Raw genomic sequence first — 18361 nt, forward strand, 5'->3', positions numbered from 1 at the left:
TACATCTTTTCATTGGATCTTTTAAAATGTTATGCTTTACTTCACTGTATCCAATAATATTGTATATGTATTCTTATATCGCTTTTGTATTATAAGTTGTGATCACAGCACCCAATGTTTTGGTTTGGAAATTGATTACGAAGTAAGTTTATTTCGCCATATTCAACTCAGTTCAGAGCGCTTTTCTTGCTTCTAGTTAACGTAAATGAATCTCTAGATACTTTATTTATATTGGGCAAGATTATTTTTCGTTATATGAAGTGTTGTTAAGATGAAATACAGGTATAACTTAAATATGTCTCATTGTGAAATTAATTTAGCTATTTTTTTTTGTTAATACAGCAGATGACATTGGCCATTTGGGGGCATGTTGTTTTGTGTAAAATAAATCAAGATTCCATTCTCTTTTTTCACTTGGGTTTCATCATAATACGAGCTTTACGTATTTACCTTTTATCAGCGTGAAAACAGCAGTAATGTGTGTTCTTTCATGCCCAGTAGTTTTGATTAAAATACTTTCTCTCCATTTAATTACGGTCGAGTTTCATCTATGTTGTCGAGGCACGGTAATTTACAGTACAGTATAGTCATTAGCAGCTTGAACATAGTTTTCTCAGCTTCCGCTACAACTTGCAGCTTAAATTTAGCAGCATATTTCCTTGCCGATCTTTTATCCATACTGAATAAGGGTATACAGTAATGCAAAAATATATGAGTCTTATTCTACTTAACGTCATTTGTAACATAACTACGGTAATTTTTCACTACCGTACGATGGTTGAAATACAAGCAAAACAGCTGTTGCTATCCGATTCGGTTATAAGCAAAACTAACAGCTTCTTGTTCGGTTGTTTATGGCTGTACACATTTAGGCAAGAGTATAACATTACTAACAATACCTTTATCATTCTATTCTACTTTTTTCTTGCTTCTAGTTAGCATGAATGAATCTCTAGATACTTTATTTATATTGGGCAAAGTTATTTTTCATTATACAAAAGTGTTGTTAAATATGTCTTGTTGTGAAATTAATTTAGCTATTTTTTTCATTAGTAGCAGATGACGTTGAGGGGCCTGTTGTTTTGTGTAAAAAAATCAAAATATGAGCTTTACGTACTTATCTTTTATCGGCGTGAAAACAGCAGTAATATTTGTTCTTTCATGCCCAGTAGTTTTGATTAAAATACTTTCTCTCCATTTAATTACAGTTGAGTTTCGTCCATGTTGCCGATGCACGATAATTTACTGTATAGTCATTAGCAGCTTGAACATTGTTTTCTCAGCTTCAGCTACAACTTGCAGCTTAAATTTAGCAGTATATTTCCTTACCAATCTTTCGTCGCTAGACAAGCGCCATAAAACTGAATCACCGATAACCGAGCCTGCCGATGACCGGAACTGCCTGTATATATACAGTACATACGCCATACTCCCTCAATTATCCAGATCGGCATTATCTGTAACTCAACATTATCTGCACACCCAGACCAGGGATCAAGACCCCCAAAAGATATACAGTATGATACATATGCAGGCAGCCCCCAGTTACGGCACTGGCAGGGTTCCGTTCTGACAGTGTAACGATAGGCGAAAATCACCGGTAACTGAAAATCGCTGATTTTTAATAACTGATCGTTCTTTCTGATAACTGGAGATCAGAGCTTCTGTTAGGTATGTATTGGCACCGATAAGCGGAAATCAGCGCATATTGGCACCAAAAATCGCCAATTTTCATTGCTAGACAATCACCATAAAACTGGATCGCCAATAACCAGGGACTGCCTATATATAAATTTCAAAATTTGAAAAAAACTGCCCTTTGATGACTGACAATGCTGTGTGGCCTCAAGAAACTACTGGTACCACTGGCTACACTCAGAATGACTGGGAAAGGGTTTTGGGGGTGGGGAGGCCTTGAGAAGTTTCCATGGTGGGGAGGGGGAAATCGTGGCTGGGCGCCATTTGAGAGGGTGGCTCAGGAAAGAGGGTTGTTTTGGAAGGTGGGTGGAGCTGGGGAACAGTTTCTATGGCTGGGAGGGGGTGGGGATGCAATGGTGGATGGGTGAAGAGGGCTAGGTAGACCTGACTTGATAGAACATGTTTGGTTTTGTATTTTTATGTTTATGATATAGCAACTCTCATTTTATTAAAGGATACATACAGTACAGAGAGAGAGAGAGAAATAACCAGTGTTCTCACCAAAGTTTAAGTACACTAAAACACACACTCCTTCACTTGTTAGTTATATACTGTGTTGTGCTACAGTATTGTCGTTTATATTTTTACAGTATTTTCTAATTTTTTATTCTTTCAAACCAAAAGATAAACCCAAACATGTGTGGCCAGGCAGAGAGGGCCATCTTTGAGAGAGAGAGAGAGAGAGAGAGAGAGGAGAGAAGAGAAGATAGAGAGAGAGAGATGAAATATCACTGGTGATAAAATTTTCTCTTGTGTGCTGTTATGATACGTCTGATAATCACACTTAGAATTAACTAAACTTGTAATGAAATATGGTACAGTAAATCAAGCAAAGCAAAAGAAAAGGCAAAACATACGTACCCACTAATTCAGTGGCATGAGTAAACTTTCTATGGCGTGCTTGGTTTTGTCTTGCCTATGTATGAAATTTTCTTTTTAAATTTCTTATTGTGATTAAAGATGAAATATCGACTGTGATAAAGTATTCTCTCATGTACTGTTACGATATGTGTGATAATCATGCTTATCATGATCATGATCAGAGTCAACTAAACATGTAACGAAGTACAGTACATTGAATCGAGCAAAAAAAAAAAAAAGGTAACACATAAGTACAAATCCTTAAGATGGGTAAACTTGCTACAGCCTGTTTGGTTTTGTTTGCCTACATATGAAATTTGCATTTTTAATATATTTACAGTATTAGAGGTGAAACATCAACAGTGATAAAATATTCTCTTGTGTAGTTATAATATGTGATAATCTTATTTAGAGTTAAATAAACTTGTAATGAAATACAGTACAGTGAATCAGGCAAAGCAAAAAATATGACACCACGTACATACCTATGCATGCACTCATTTGATGGTGTTGTGAACTTCCTGGAATTTGTTAGAGAGAGAGAGAGAGAGAGAGAGAGAGAGAGAGAGAGAGAGAGAGAGAGAGAGAGAGAGAGAGAGAGAGAGAGAGAGAGAGAGAGCAGAGTCACATATCACTTATGGTATTTTTATGTTTATATTTTATGCTCCAGTATTCTTGGTTATATTTTTACTTTATTTTCTCGTTTTTTTTAGTTTTACAATCCAAAGGTCAATTGCAATCATGTGCATAGGGTACATATGTAAGCATGCACACACACTCATTCCCTCCATTGGTAAACTTGGTATAGCCTGTTTGATTTTGTGTCAACTACATATGAAGTTTGCATTTTAAATATTTTTATGGTGATTAGAGATGAAATATCAACAGCGACAAAATATTCTTGAGTACTGTTATGATATCCGTAATACAGTAATCATTCTTAGAGCCAACTAAACTTGTAATAAAAAACAGCAAAGCAAACAGTGGCATTCCTGAGGGGGGGGGCTGTTTGAAATGGCCCCCGGGCCCCAAAAGTGAGGGGGCCCCAAAATGCAAAATTTTGGATTAAATGGATCTTCAATTATTCAATGTACACCTAATTTTAAGAAATAAAATGTCTGAAATTTGCATTTACAAGTGCCTTTAAAATGATCCTACAATTGCTCAAATTCTAAAAATTTTCCTGGGGGGGAGGGCTGCTTACAGCAACCCCCCCCCAAGCTGCTTTGGCTCGCTACACTCACCTCCCCCCCATAAGAGGGACCCCAAATGGGACTGTGGCTCCCAGGCCCCATAATGTCTAGAAACGCCCCTGAAAGCAAATCAAACAAAGCAAAAAAAAAAAATTTTAAAATGGTAACATGCGTAGGTACGCACATACTTATTTGATGGCGTCACGAACTTCCTGCAGTTTTATTTTCATGTTTTTGTTTATGATAGTTATCAATATTTCATTAAAGGATATGTGCAGTACTGAGAGAGAGAGAGAGAGAGAGAGAGAGAGAGAGAGAGAGAGAGAGAGAGAGAGAGAGAGAGAGAGAGAGAGAGAGAGAGAGGGGGGGTGAACTCAGGTATGTTTGGTAAACAAAAGAATATGGAAACAGCTGTTTTGTAATTTGGAAGGATTTTACTTTAACAAAGTACAGTATGTTAGTTTACCTTTGTATTCGCATTTTAAATTTATGTACAAAAATAAATATAATTCCATTAATTCATTCGTTTCTTTTAGCAAGGAAAAAATTATTTTCTAATTCTTTCAGTAGTATGCTCAATCAGCTGATTCTAAGAACGTAAACATTACAAACGGCGGATGATCTTTTTTATTATATATATAAATACATTACGATGATAGTATATCAATATAATGATACAGTATAAATGGATTCTGTAAGTAAAATAACAGTTTCATTACCATTACCCCTACCTTAAAGACAGCTGTACAGTCACTACCTGACTTCTGAATGAGTTATGTCCCAGATGGCCGTTCATATCTTGAACTGTTCATAAGTTGGTTTTTAATATGTAGTGCATAATTTTTTTATGATTACATTCCCCACTTAACTAGGGAGTCATAGATTATACTATTTACACTGTATTTTTAAATCATGCAGTACAGTATTATAAAGAATTAATTTAGATGTTAGAAAGGTAAAAAAAAAATAAAAAATTTAGATTCAAGCAACATTAAAAATTTAGTAATTTTTCCATGCTTTCTTGAAAGTTAGGAACTTGAAGAGAATTTTGCACGAGCAGAGTCTGACACTGGAAGTTCACAAACAATGCACACTCCCATCTACTGACAAAAATATATACTAAACATTTCCTATGGGGAGGAAATAAAGAAAATGGGAATTCATCAAAGAACGAGTTAAATTGGGAAGATAGAAATAAGTAGGAATATTTTACAAGTATGAATGAGTATTCTCCGGATTGTAAGAAGAACACATGATAGTTAATCACGAGAATACTCAGGATAATCAGGGAAGGGGTTAAAGGAACAGGATTCTTCCTCTTCATCATGTTCTGTTTTTTGCAAGAATTCTTACTAGCATCATAAGCACAATAGTGACTTGTGACCCTTTCTGTTTGTATCTCTGAATCAGGGACGGCCCTAGGGTTGCTGGCGCCCGAGCAAGCTGAACTTTGGCACCCTTACAAGTACTGTATATAATTTTTTAAAATTTTCACTGGGAGAAAAACTGAAAATGCAGAATGAAGAGTTTATTACAGTACTGTATACAAGCTAAAGTACAGTTCAAACACGGTATAAAGGTTTCAAATCCTTTCATTAATATAACTAGGAGAGAGAGACCAATATGACTGTATCTGTATTACTGTACTGGCAATGCTCACACACTGTTACAAACAAACACTGAGTGGAGGATGGCTGAGTGAGAGAAAGCCCGAAGGGTGCCGTTGATCTTCTAGATATCTATGCTACAGCCTCTGCAAAACAGTGTAAGCTACAGAGGCCATAGCACTTCACCATTAAGTTACACCCTAGCTAGTGACTTATAAATAAATCTGTAATCAAACTCATTGTGACAGGTAATTCCCTTGTTTTTGTCAGTTGTTCACAGTTTGTGTTTGATAACCATAACAGACAGAATTAATGGATTCTCAAAATTTGATGCACTCTCTTGATTTTTTACTTCATTATTTTCATATTTTTTCCTTTTAATTTGGGAGATCCAAAACATATGACATGGCACCTAGGGCAACTGCATGAGTTGCCAGCTTTAATCTTGCACATGGTAATACAATATGGTAATAACTGATAAGAAAGCTGCTGAACAAAAATACATAAATGGTCATAAAACCATGGTAAGCTGTGAGTAAACAGATAGGCTACCTGCCTACTGAACTGTGTAATTTACTAGGGAGAGAAAAAGAAGGGGTTGCATTTTTTTTTTTCAAAGTGTAAATATGCAGCATTTGTTTCATCCTCAAGGAGTTAACCTTCCATGGTCTACCAGAGCTCCATGGTGACCAAACTAATATCAAAGAATTCTCTTCTAGATGGTCTTTTTGGCCAGGTATTGTGTCGTAACGATTAACATTATAACACATGATGGAGTATATAATGGACTCAAAGATAAGAGGACACTTTCCCTTATCTTCAGCAAAGCTGAAACCAGTTTTTCCAACATCAAAGAACCTGCAAGAAAGAGAAGTGACTATTGCACATGCATGTCTGCCCTCTTGTTTACAACTGGGCTGATAAAGACCAAGGAGCCATTATATCTCTTTAGTTTATAGCAAACGGTTTATGTCATTACCAGCACTCCCAGTTCAAAGTTTTAGTTTAAACTTTTGGAAATGATAATTGGTGTGTGACAGCCAGAACCTGGCTTGATTGCTAGTTTTGTAAAACAAAAATTGTTTTAAATTCTATCTAAATGTTTTAATTAAAAGAAATGTTCCACAACTTGATACAGAAAATCCCTTCCGATTATACGATGTCTACAATAATCTAGGAAGTAGGTGTGAATAATTTAGACTAGATTAATAGTGGATGTTGTCTGTAGCCTATTTCCTAGGATTATGTATCCTTAAGTGGCCTAGCTTAGACCAAGGACCCTAGGATCAGATAATAATATCTGGGCAAAATAAATCGACAGCCTAACAATAAGGCTACACATTAGTATAGTTTTTTCTTTTTATATAAGCCTGTGCACTGAAGCATGATCTAAATAATCCAGGACTAGGCATTATCCTTATAGTAAGTGGTAACTTTTTACGAAACATCCCATTTTTGGACTAAATTTTTAGATTACACCTAGACCATGTAACCTAGGACTAGATGAAATAGTAATCGGTGCTGGATGAGAACTGGTAAACTAGCCTTAGGGCTACGTACTAAGGTAATTGTGTTTTATGTAACCCATACCCTTAAGTGTGAATTAAATAATCCAGATTAGGCAGTAGCCTAGATTAGAGTAAGTTATAGCCTGGATATACAGTTGCACATTAGTGGGTTACTGTTTTATATAGTAGATCAAAGAGCCTAGGATTGGATATAAACAACAACCCGGGTTAGAAAAAAAATACACTAACAATAAGGTTACATATTAGTAAGTTTCTGTTTTTATATAGCCTATACATTTAAGAGCAATCTATAATAATCTATGCTAGGCAATACCCTATACTAGGCTAAAAAAGGCACAAATAAGCCTAGGAGTATATATAAACAGTACCCTAGGCTCAATAAAATAACTCGGTTTTTTACGACTCGGTAGCATATCTGCAAGGCTACATAGTAGGGTCTTACATAGCCTATATCCTTAAAGGTGATATAAACCTAGAACAGGCAGTAGCCTAACCAGATTAAATATGAACCCCATTATAAGGAATATCCTAATATTAGCCTAAAACAGCAATGGCTGAATATCAGATAAAAGGGCAGTCTCAGCCACATAAAACAGAAAACCAGATTATAAGAGGATTATTTTCTGAATAATTTATACCCTTAAGTTTTAAATAAGCCTAGAATAGGTTAAGCAAGAGCCTTCTAAGAAATCCTCTATTCTTAGCTTAACGTACATTATACTAGAAGCATTAACCTAAGCTATATACAAACAGTAGCTTGGGTTGGTTAAACAAATTAGTTCTTAGCAGTTAGTCTGAATGGCATGACAATTAGAATTAAAAATTTCACATAGCCACTGAAAAAGGACTAACAGTGTATACATAATACAGCCATAAACAGGTATGAAAACTAACCTAACCTTAGAGGGTTTAAGTTAACATAGACATTTAATTAAATGTATTACAACTAAACGCTTGTAATCAAGTTAACCTGTAATATGGAGACTATATGAGGAACTACAGAAGTGTCCCTCATTTAAAATCAATTAATATTAACTACAGGGCTACCATTAGCAGGATCCTCAGTTCAAGTGTTATGTAGCAAATTGCTCAGTTCACTTTTTGCCAGTGGGTACGGCCCATACCACCTGACATGAGCATAGTCCTTGTAAAAAAACAAGGAAAATATGCTTGGTCATCAGATATGGGTGAGATTTGTAGTATGCTCCTGGCAGCAAGTTTTAAGGACGAAACAGCTCCTTTTAAGCTGTCTCAATGGGTCCTAGGGTTCAGTAGGGGAGAGGAAGGGGGAGATTATATCTTTCTGGCAGAACTCCGGCAGCAGATGTTTAACCCTTTCTCAGAACAACATCTGTGTTTGACCAAAACCCAGTAACATCAGTCCCGAGTACCTCCCAGGTTAACCCCAAGGAGGAAGTACAGTAGAGGAATCTTTACAAGGGGTTGACATTCTTACTAAAGAATATGAAGTGGACATTGCCAATGAAATGGCCCTGCTGATCCCAGAAGGGTCAGGGACACAAATTTTAGCTAGCCATGGGAGAAACCTTCCAGAAGGAATTCTACTATATTCCCCATGCAACTATCACTGCTGAATAGGATCTTTACTCCAAAAGGGATACTAGGATCCACCTAACTCCAACTGAAATGACTACATTTTTGGATGGGTATAGTAACTTACCCAGGACTTCTGCCCCTTGATTAACAGGCAGTTACAGTTCAGTTGCTGAAGCTCAGTTAGATGGTGCAAGCTCCCCCAAGAGGGATACAAAGTTTGTGGGATTTGATCAATTCCGTAAGGAAACTGAGTACCATCAAAGATGCCCTTGCCACAGAATGGCAATATATAAGGGGCATGAAGCATGATTCCAAAAAGGAAAGTAAGTCGGTAATGTACACCCCAAAATGTAAAAGTACTACATCCTGTAACCGAAAAGTGAATGTGGATACAAACGCTCCCCAAACAAGGCCTGATGTTAGAATTCTGACTGGAAACAACAAAATGGTCAGTTCGGAATACAGAGCTTCAGATCAAAACATAATAGGGACTCCAATACTCACCCCTGATGATACTGATAATCCTTGGCAAGACGCCTCAATGTGCATTTTCTCTCCCAGCGGCAAGTATGTAAATAATGAGAGAAAAACTATGATCGAAGTTGTACATGTAGAATTTAGAAACAGGGCAGCATTCCCTAATACAGAATGGCACCTGGTACCATCTTCACCAGACATGGAGAAACCATTAACAAATGGTTTTCTTATATGCACCTATACCATTAAAAGCTATAAATGTCACCCTTTACAAGGTCAGTGAAAAACGGATCTCTACTTCCATTTTGAATAAGACCCAAGTTGCTCACCAAGTACCCCCCAGCCTTCTGTCCCTTCTCTTTTAAGATTATTAATCATGTGAAGACAGATTTTCAGAATTTATAGTGACTTAAAACAAGAGGCAATGGCAGAATTAAAACCATCTGCCTCTGTCATCCCAGTTCCAGGAAATTCCAGCAAGGAATGGGCAAATCATCCTTTACCAGGCCAACAACAAATGGGTCTCTACTTCCATTTTGAATAAGACCCAATTTGCTCACCAAGTAGCCCCAGCCTTCTGTCCCTTTACTTTCAAAATTATTAATCATATGACAGATTTTCAAAATTTTTACTGACTGAAAACAAGAGACAATGGAAGAATTAAAACCATTTGCCATGGTCATCCCAGTTTCAGGAAACTCCACCAAGGAATGGGCAACGCTACAACCCCCTTTTGAAAGGAAAAAGCTCCCTTTAGATATACCTACGCAGCAGTTTGGGACCCCTATGAGAAGACTCTCAGAGGGGACAGCCTTATCAGAATTTTAAGGTAAACTCCGACTCCTTGGTATTACAGTATAACCTCTACCACCTTGTTGGAAGTTGCCACCCAAAGGCTTCCAGAAGATTCCAGGATAATTTTTGCTGTTGACGCCAAAAAGTCTTATGAGAACCCGATGGGAAGCACTCTGACACTTCCTAGATTGGCGCATAAAAGTGTGAACGGAAGCATTGGAGGGCTCCATCAAACCACTCCAATGTCACAGCATTGTTACATTCTAAACCCTTCTGTAAGGACCTATTTGAGGAGTCTGATGTGGCTCAACACAACGAGCATGCCCGCCAACAGAATTGTACAGTGTACGCTCTTCTGGGGAAATGAGAATTCAGGAAACAAAGAATCCAAATTTCCCTTTACCCAACCCCAAAATAGGCTCACTTTGATCAAAATCATATAAGCCTTCAGTCACCCCAAAAAGTTTTCCTCAAAAAACAGGCAGGTGGTCAGAAGGGACGATTCCCCACAAAGGGACAACAACAACAACAACAACAACAACAAGGACATCCTTTTTCACAAGTCCAAAAACCATCTTATAGGGGGGAATAAAGAAAAGCAACACCTGGAATTTCTATCAAAGGCGAAGGCAGAGGAAGAGGCAGATACCAATAGGAACTGTATGGTTGGGGTCGGCTTCGGCAACATCACAGGCAATGGAAGTTTTTCCATGTGGGGGGACATTATTTATATATGCAGAAAGGCCCTGTTAATGGGGCCCATAGAGAAACATGTATATTCACCACCAAGTACGTCTCTTCAGTGTCCTCAAAAAGGATTCCTCCAAAAGAAGAGTGATCCTCAACAAATCAACATTGAACAAGCGCATTGTTGGCCAAAAGTTTTGGATAACTACTGTTGCCCAAGCACGTTGAATCATTCCAAAAGAGACTTGGACAATTTCTATAGATCTGAAAGATGCATAATGGCATGTCCCTAGCACTGTCCCCTTCCACCCCTTCCTAAGGTTCTGGATAAGGAAAGATATGTACAGACTGAAAGTCAAGCCCTTTGGGCTAAACATTGCCTCAAGAATATTTTACGGAATTAACAATGGTATTCGTTCGAGAACTCAAACAAAAAGGAATACAACTAATAGCCTACTTAGACTACTGGTTGATCTGGGGGCCCAAAAGAAAAGCGCTTGAAAAACCTAAAAGCAATGGTCAACAGACTGCAGTCAAAAGGTTTTATAATAAAATGGAAAAAATCCTACCTCACGCCCAGCATACACTTTCAATGGCTGGGACTGCGTTGGGATACTCTTCATGACCTGTTGTCTCTCCCCATCATACTCAAAATAGAATAAGGCAAGTCCTCAAAAGGTTCCCTGCACAGCCCAGAGTCTCCAGATGGCAATTAGAACGTATGATGGGCCCGCTGCAGTTCGCATCAGTAACAGATCCAATACTTAGATTGCAACTAAGAATGTAAACAATTTCTGGCTATCACATGCAAGAAAAAAGATGTGAGACCAACCTCATCAAAAGATTAAAAAAAGTTGGGGAGATACTTCGGCCTTGGATCTGGAAGGAATCTCTAGCCTCACTTGACAGGTTGGGAGGACATTGGTAGGATTGTCACGTGGCAGAGAGGTGATCAGCTACTCTGAGGAATTCTTTTATCAATTTCCTTGAGCTGATGGCTGTCTTTTTGCCTCTCAAAAAAACTCAAACCTCCAGAAGAGAGAGACAACACGACTTCAATGTCCTGCACCAAAAGGTCAGGATCACGTTCAACTCCTCTCAATATGATAATGCTAGCCATCCTTCAGATGGCACAAGCAAGGAAGTGGCACGTGTCTGCAGTTCACCTCACAGGGGGTCTCATTGTAATAGCAGACTCTCTATCAAGGAAAACAACAGCCTCAACAGAGTGGATGTTGGACAACCACTCTTTTCAAACAATAGCCAACATGCTTCCACAACCAGAAATGGACCTGTTTGCCACATAAGAGAATCACAAACTTCTAGGACCTGTTTGCCACATACGAGATTCACCAACTCCTAATATTTGTGTCTCCAAACCTGGACAGTCAAGCAACAGCTAGAGATGCCTTCCTAAAGACTGGAACAAGGGGAGGATGATATCTTTTTCCTCCATTGTCCCAGATTTCAAAGGTTTTTAGCAAACTTCAAACCTTCAAAGGAACAGCGTACTTAATAGCCCCAAATTGGCCAAACAGGCATTGGTTCTTATTACTTCAACAACGGACAAAAAGATCAATTCCATTATCATCCGCTATCCTATCCCAAACTATAGGAGGGAAATTCGTTTACGCATCCTCCTTTCTGGCTGAGACCCTCACGTATGGATTTTTTAAATATCTATCGTGAAAATTACTCACCCAACATTGCTAGGTACCTAGTGCAAAAATTACAGACATCTATCCAGCAATACCAGTCCATATGGACGATATGGTTAGATTATACCCATACTGAGAGCCCAGTTGAGATTTCTATAGAAACACTTTATATATTTCTTATATACCCTTTTGAAGACAAACGCCTTGTGGTTACAACAGTCATGGCATACAAGGCTGCATTAATGGAACCCTTGCTTTATGGATTCAGGATTGACTCCAGTATAGAAGTTGTCACTTCCCTTCTGCAGTCTTTTGCTCTACAAAGGCCCACTCCTGAAAGGCTTCCAATTACTTGGTCCCTGAACAAGGTGCTTAGACTTCTATCAAACCCTTAATTCAGCAGACCCAATACAACCACAACGCCTTGATTGCATTGGCATTAGGAGCACGTATTACTGAACTGGGCTCTCTTAGATAGGGACGATACATAACGCAAACAGCTGACCATCAATTATTATTGTCCCCTGGCCCATCATTCCTGGCCAAGAATGAGGATCCTTTAAAAAGGAAATCTATTCTTACATGAACACTCAATTTAGCAGACAAGACATTATGCCCAGTTAAAGCACTTAAGGTTTATCTAGAAGTCACAGCAAACATCCAAGAGGGTCTTATTTTCCTACACCATAGCACAAACTAACCACTCTCCCTACAAGGGCTGAGAATGATTGTAGTGTCTCTCATTAAAAAGGCAAATCCACACTCCTTTCCTAGGTCACATGATCTTAGGAAAGTAAGTACGTCATTAGCCTTCTTTAGATATCTCTCTTTCGAAGAAGTCTCTGAATGTACAGGGTGGTAATCAGTTAAATTATTGCCATGTGCTCGAACAAATTCGACTACACTGTGTATCAGTATGTGGCATGGTTAGTCCTAACCCCTAGGTGCTACAGCAGAAAACCAGGGGTCTTATTGACAGTGAGTATGCTAACTATTGCTAGGAAATGGGCAACAGTACTGCAACCAAACCCAGCATGCTTAGGTAAGCCACTGTAGAACCACATCCTCAAACTTAAGTTCGTATATAGTTTCTTGTTCCTTTGCACCAAAACCTGAAGAGTATTTGGAATAAAGAATAGGACTTGAAATTTGTGACTTGACCTCAAACCAGAAATGTTTTTTCCTTTGGGGCGTTGGGATTAAAAATTGAGAGCTTAAGCCTTTTTCATCACCTGTCAATTTCTTTGTAAAGCTCCTTGAGGACGAAACAAGCAACTGTGCTATAAAAAAACCAGGTTTTGACGTAAGAAAAACCTATTTTTGGTAGTCGCTGTTGAGTCCTCAAAACCCTCCCACTTCCCTGACAAAAGGCATGGGATTTGGGCAAGGTACCAACCTGCACTGACCAACAGAGAGTTATGGCTCCTTGGTTTTAAACAGCCCAGTTGTAAAGAAGAGGGTGAACGTACATGTGCAATAGTCACTCCTCTTTCTTGCAGGTTCTTTGAAGTTGGAAAAACTGGGTTCAGCTTCACTGAAGATAAGGGAAAGTGCCCTCTCATCTTTGAGTCCATTATATACCCCATCATGTGTTATAATGTTAATCATTACGACACAATACCTGGCCAAAAAGACCAACTAGAAGAGAATTCTTTGATATTAGTTTGGTCACGATGGAACTCTGATAGACCATGGAAGGTAACTCTGGAGGACTCAACAGCTACTACCAAAAATTGGTTTTTCCTACTTTAAAACCTGTTATTTTGTTACAAAATAAGGGCTGTTGTTTATAAGCATGCCGAGTGGTTACAGTTATGTGGTACTGACAATGTTAGGTGAGGAAGAGTACAGTACAGTGTTGCCCTTGAACACCCGCAGATTTTTTTACTCGCCATTTTACAGCAAAACCCCCGTGTTCTCGTTCTCACGATTCGCGAACTCACATATTCGTGAATTTCTCTGTGGAACACATCTACCCATTATTCGCAGAAAATTGGTATTTTTCACTGAGAAATATTCACTAATTACTGTATTTTCATATCATTTCATGACTAAATGCACTTTTTGTGATAAAATTATTAAAACACTCAGGTAAAAGCATTTTTTGAGGGGTTTTCTTGTGTTTAAACTATCAAAATAGGCAGTTCTGAGTGTTTTTAGAGGGGGTTTTAAGTATTCGCGGATTTTAGCTATTTGCAAGGGGGTGCAGTATGCATCCCCCGCGAATACGGGGGGGGTTTACTGTATTCAGATTTCGCCATTATCCAACAGACCCTTGGCTCTATTAATCTGGTAATTGAAGGATTACTGAGATTTAATGATAATTACAAAATACTAATAGGGATAGGTTGTAAAGCTGAGAAAACAATGTTCAAGCTGCTAATGACTATACTGTAAATTATCGTGCATTGGCTACATGGACGAAACTTGACCGTAATTAAAATTGGCGAGAAAGTATTTTAATCAAAACTACTGGGCATGAAAGAATACATTACTGCTATTTTTACACAGATAAACGATAAATACGTAAAGCTCGTATTATGATGAAATCAAGTGAAAATAGTGAACGGAATCTTGATTTTTTTTTACACAAAACAAACCCCCAAACGGCAATCATCATCTATTAACGAAAATAATAGATAAATTAATTTCACATCGAGGCGTATTTTAGTTATATTTCGACTTAAAGACACTTTGTATAATGAAAAATAACCTTGCCCCATATAAATAAAGTATCTAGAGATTCATTTATGCTAACCAGAAGCAAGAAAAGCACTCTGAACTGAATTAAATACAGCGAAATAAACACCGCATAAACAATTTCCAAACCAAAACATTGATCGCTATGACAGCAATTTATAATACAAAAGCAAAATAAGAATATTATATTATATACAATATTATTAGATACAGCAAATTAAGGCATAACATTTTAAAAGATCCATGGAAATGATGCACATTCGTTATGTTGACGTTTGTATAATACAATATGTGAATATAGAGTACAGTATAATGTAGGCTACGCTACCGTATATGTATACAATATACCATAGTGTAGGCTAAGCTAATTCTTATTTGTTAGTCAATTTCTCTTTGTATTGAATTATCATAAGTCACTTTGTGTGAACCTCCAGAATTAGCTGATATTAATAATTACTATACCATGTATGTGTAGAGTATACTTTATAGTGTAGGCTAGGCTACCATATATGCATACATGGTACCAAATACCATAGTGTAGGCTAGGTTATGTTCAAGATAAGTTTTATTATTTCTTATGTTTTTCCCAACAAACGATGGTTTTTTTGGAACCTAACCCCATCGTAAGTAGGATAATACCTGTAGAAGCATTTTTAGTTCGTTTTGTGTGTGTTTGAACTATCAAAATAGGCAGTTCTAAGTGTATTTAGAGGGTTCTAAGTATTCTCGGGTTTTAGCTATTCACAGGGGTGTGGTAAGCATCCCCTGCGAATACGGGTGGTTTACTGTATTTACTAATTTTCAAATATTAATATTAATTAGGAATAACATGTTCTTGATTAATATTAAACAGCAAAATATCAATAAAATGTATTTTTTGAAATGCATATTTCAATATTTCTTAACTCGGAGAAAGAGACTTATGTAAACCGGTTTTCTCCCTTCCGTATGGGAGGGACCTCCTTATAGTGGACCATATAGGGGGAATCTCCTTATAGTGAACCCTCTCATATGAGGGACATCCTTATACTGAACCCTCCTGGTGGCTACAGCTCCCTAAACCAGTTTCTTACCTCATACAGCTACGCCACTCAGAAATTATATTAAAATATTAAAGTGATATTGAAATGATATTTCTGTAAAGTGTTTTAGGATGCTAGTTTAACCCCTGTAGCTGGATGACATATATATAATGTTTACTTACAGCTTTGGGATTGATCTGAGTCACATATATATATATATGTTCAAGATTTTGCCATACAGTTTGAACAAATTTTGCAGGAAAAGTGTTCAGATCACTTCCATGGGCCATAAACAACTCATGGCAACTCTTAAGGCAACTCTAATTGCTAGTCGGTACAGGAGAGAGAGATCAGTTTGCCTTGAGATGCCACAGAGGAATGCTGTCCACCATTCCCACCCAAGGATGTCTCGTAAATATTTTACAACAAAATTACTTAGAATTTGCTACTGATTTTATTTCTTATCTGTTATGATATTGTGTGAGCTGTACTTATAATTTTACAAAATAAAATAAAAACGATAATTGGAAAAAACACTTATAACTTGGTAAAATTAGTATATTTTTATGGCTGCCTCTGGAAAAGAGGCCCCTCTCAGGGGGAGAAATATTCACTTTCAGCTTCCCCTGGAAGTTACAGCAAATTTTTCATAATTTTTTTCTTCTACCATGTGCATATCATATCTTCCTCTTTCCATTGATGTTTTTTTTTTTTTTTAAATTTAGCCCAGTCTAGGGGTGTGCTTAATATATATTTAGCCCAGACTCTGAGGGTTAAGGTACATTTGGTGTATGAACTATTAAAATAGGCAGTTATAAGCATTTTTAGAGGGGATCTTTACTCTTGAACTATTAAAATTGGCTGTTATAAGCATTTTTAGAGGGGGGTGTCAAGTATTAGCGGACTTTAACTATTCAAACATGGTTGTGGTTTCTATCTCCCGCAAATACCAGGGGGTGACTGTACTTGGATAAACTGGAGAAGGCTATCAGGGATATTGTGCAACAGGAGGATTAGTGCAAAGGTTAAAAGAAAGTTCTACAAAAGTGCAGTCAGACCAGCAACTGGTTACAGAGCTGAGATGTGGCTGATGAAGAAAGCTCAAGAACAGAAAATGGATGTGGCAGAGATGAAGGCGTTGAGATGGATGTGTGGAGTCACAAAAAGAGATAAGATCAGAAATGAATTTATTAGAGGAACAGTTAAGGTAGGGGAAGTATCAAAGAAGGCCTGTGGACAAAGACTACAGTGCAGAGAGAAGATCATGTGTGTAAAAGGGTTATGAGCATGGAGGTGGAGGGAAGGAGAAGAGGAAGGCCAAAGTTCATATGGAAGGATAAAATAGCAAATGACATGCAGGAGAAAGGTTTGAGAAGTCAGGATGCATTGGACAGAGGTGAAGAAGGCTGATAGGAAACAGCGACTTTATATATATATATGGGTAAAGCTGAAGACAGAGAAGATATATTACGATAAACACTTGAAAATGTTGATATTACAACACACTACAGCATATATCAAACAGTTCATATGCAGTATCACAGTTCAACAACAACAACAATATATCCCATGTTTTGTGAGAATAAAATTCAAGAATAACACTTCAAAAACACAAAATGATTTCTTAGCTTAAGAGCATTATGATTATACATAAACTTTAATGACCACTCCAGCAACGAATTCTGCTTTCATGGCACAAATCGCAGCACAGTGATCTACTTTATTATAATCAGAGAAAACAACAGGGGAAAGACAAAAAGAAAAAATTCATCTTCACTTTACAATTTCAAGTTCCAACACTGCAATTCCCCACCACCATCATTTGAAAGCTTTGAACACTAACAGACATTCTTCACATATTCTATTTAGTTAAACCCTCAAATAGCCTTGAATAGAGGAATAGCTCAGGACCAGCTAAAAATGCTTTCTACAATGAAAGAGTTTGCATGATATTATAAATCTCCTCTATCTCATGGCTGAACAGAGTGATTTAAAGGTTAAAGAAAATGAAGCTGAAGAGTGAAATTGCAGATACAATCCTGGTGTACAATATGTGCCGCAGTCACACACAACCAAACCAAAGTAGTCAAAGACTAACACAAACAAGTGACAAAGAGGAACTTATATGAAAAGCAATTATTCTTCAATATGTTGGCAATGGAATGATAAATAAAAAACTATAAAGTAACAAAAACGTCAACCAAGCACACATATATTAACTAACCACGGGGGAAAAGTGGATCTTCTTCACTTAAACTTTCGTTGCGCTTTTTCTGGCTCCCCTTACTCACATGGTACTTTCTTTTCTTTTGCCCTGAATAAACTTGTCATCATGAAAAGAAAACAAAAATGTTCATATATAACATTACGCTGCAGTGGTCACTTCATGAAATGATTATATGATAACAAAAATACACTAAACAGAACAATGACCCCATTCTAGATACACATTCAGTATAATGTGACACTTCACTGCTGAGGAGTCAACAATAATATGACAGTATGTTATTGAAATTTATAAAAAAAAGTTTTAGTGTTTTGATTTTTAATATATTTTCAAACATACCATGGTACCCA

The 18361-nt window shown here is 37.4% G+C and overlaps 1 protein-coding gene across 8 annotated transcripts in view; it reads right to left on the minus strand.

The window, feature by feature from the left end:
- The window catches only part of Rich (Guanine nucleotide exchange factor subunit Rich), a 256565-nt gene that overhangs the window by 141497 nt on the left and 96707 nt on the right, over positions 1-18361 (minus strand). For 4 of the 8 annotated variants that reach the window (XM_067108969.1, XM_067108967.1, XM_067108965.1 and 1 more), the window contains exon 13: positions 18009-18107. The exons of the other annotated variants lie outside the window; for them this stretch is intronic. In XM_067108969.1, the coding sequence (XP_066965070.1) occupies positions 18009-18107 (99 nt within the window). The remainder of the gene's footprint in view (positions 1-18008; positions 18108-18361) is intronic. 8 annotated transcript variants of the gene reach the window in all.

This window comes from Macrobrachium rosenbergii, chromosome 9 (genome assembly GCF_040412425.1).
Source record: "Macrobrachium rosenbergii isolate ZJJX-2024 chromosome 9, ASM4041242v1, whole genome shotgun sequence".
NCBI lineage: Eukaryota > Metazoa > Arthropoda > Malacostraca > Decapoda > Palaemonidae > Macrobrachium > Macrobrachium rosenbergii.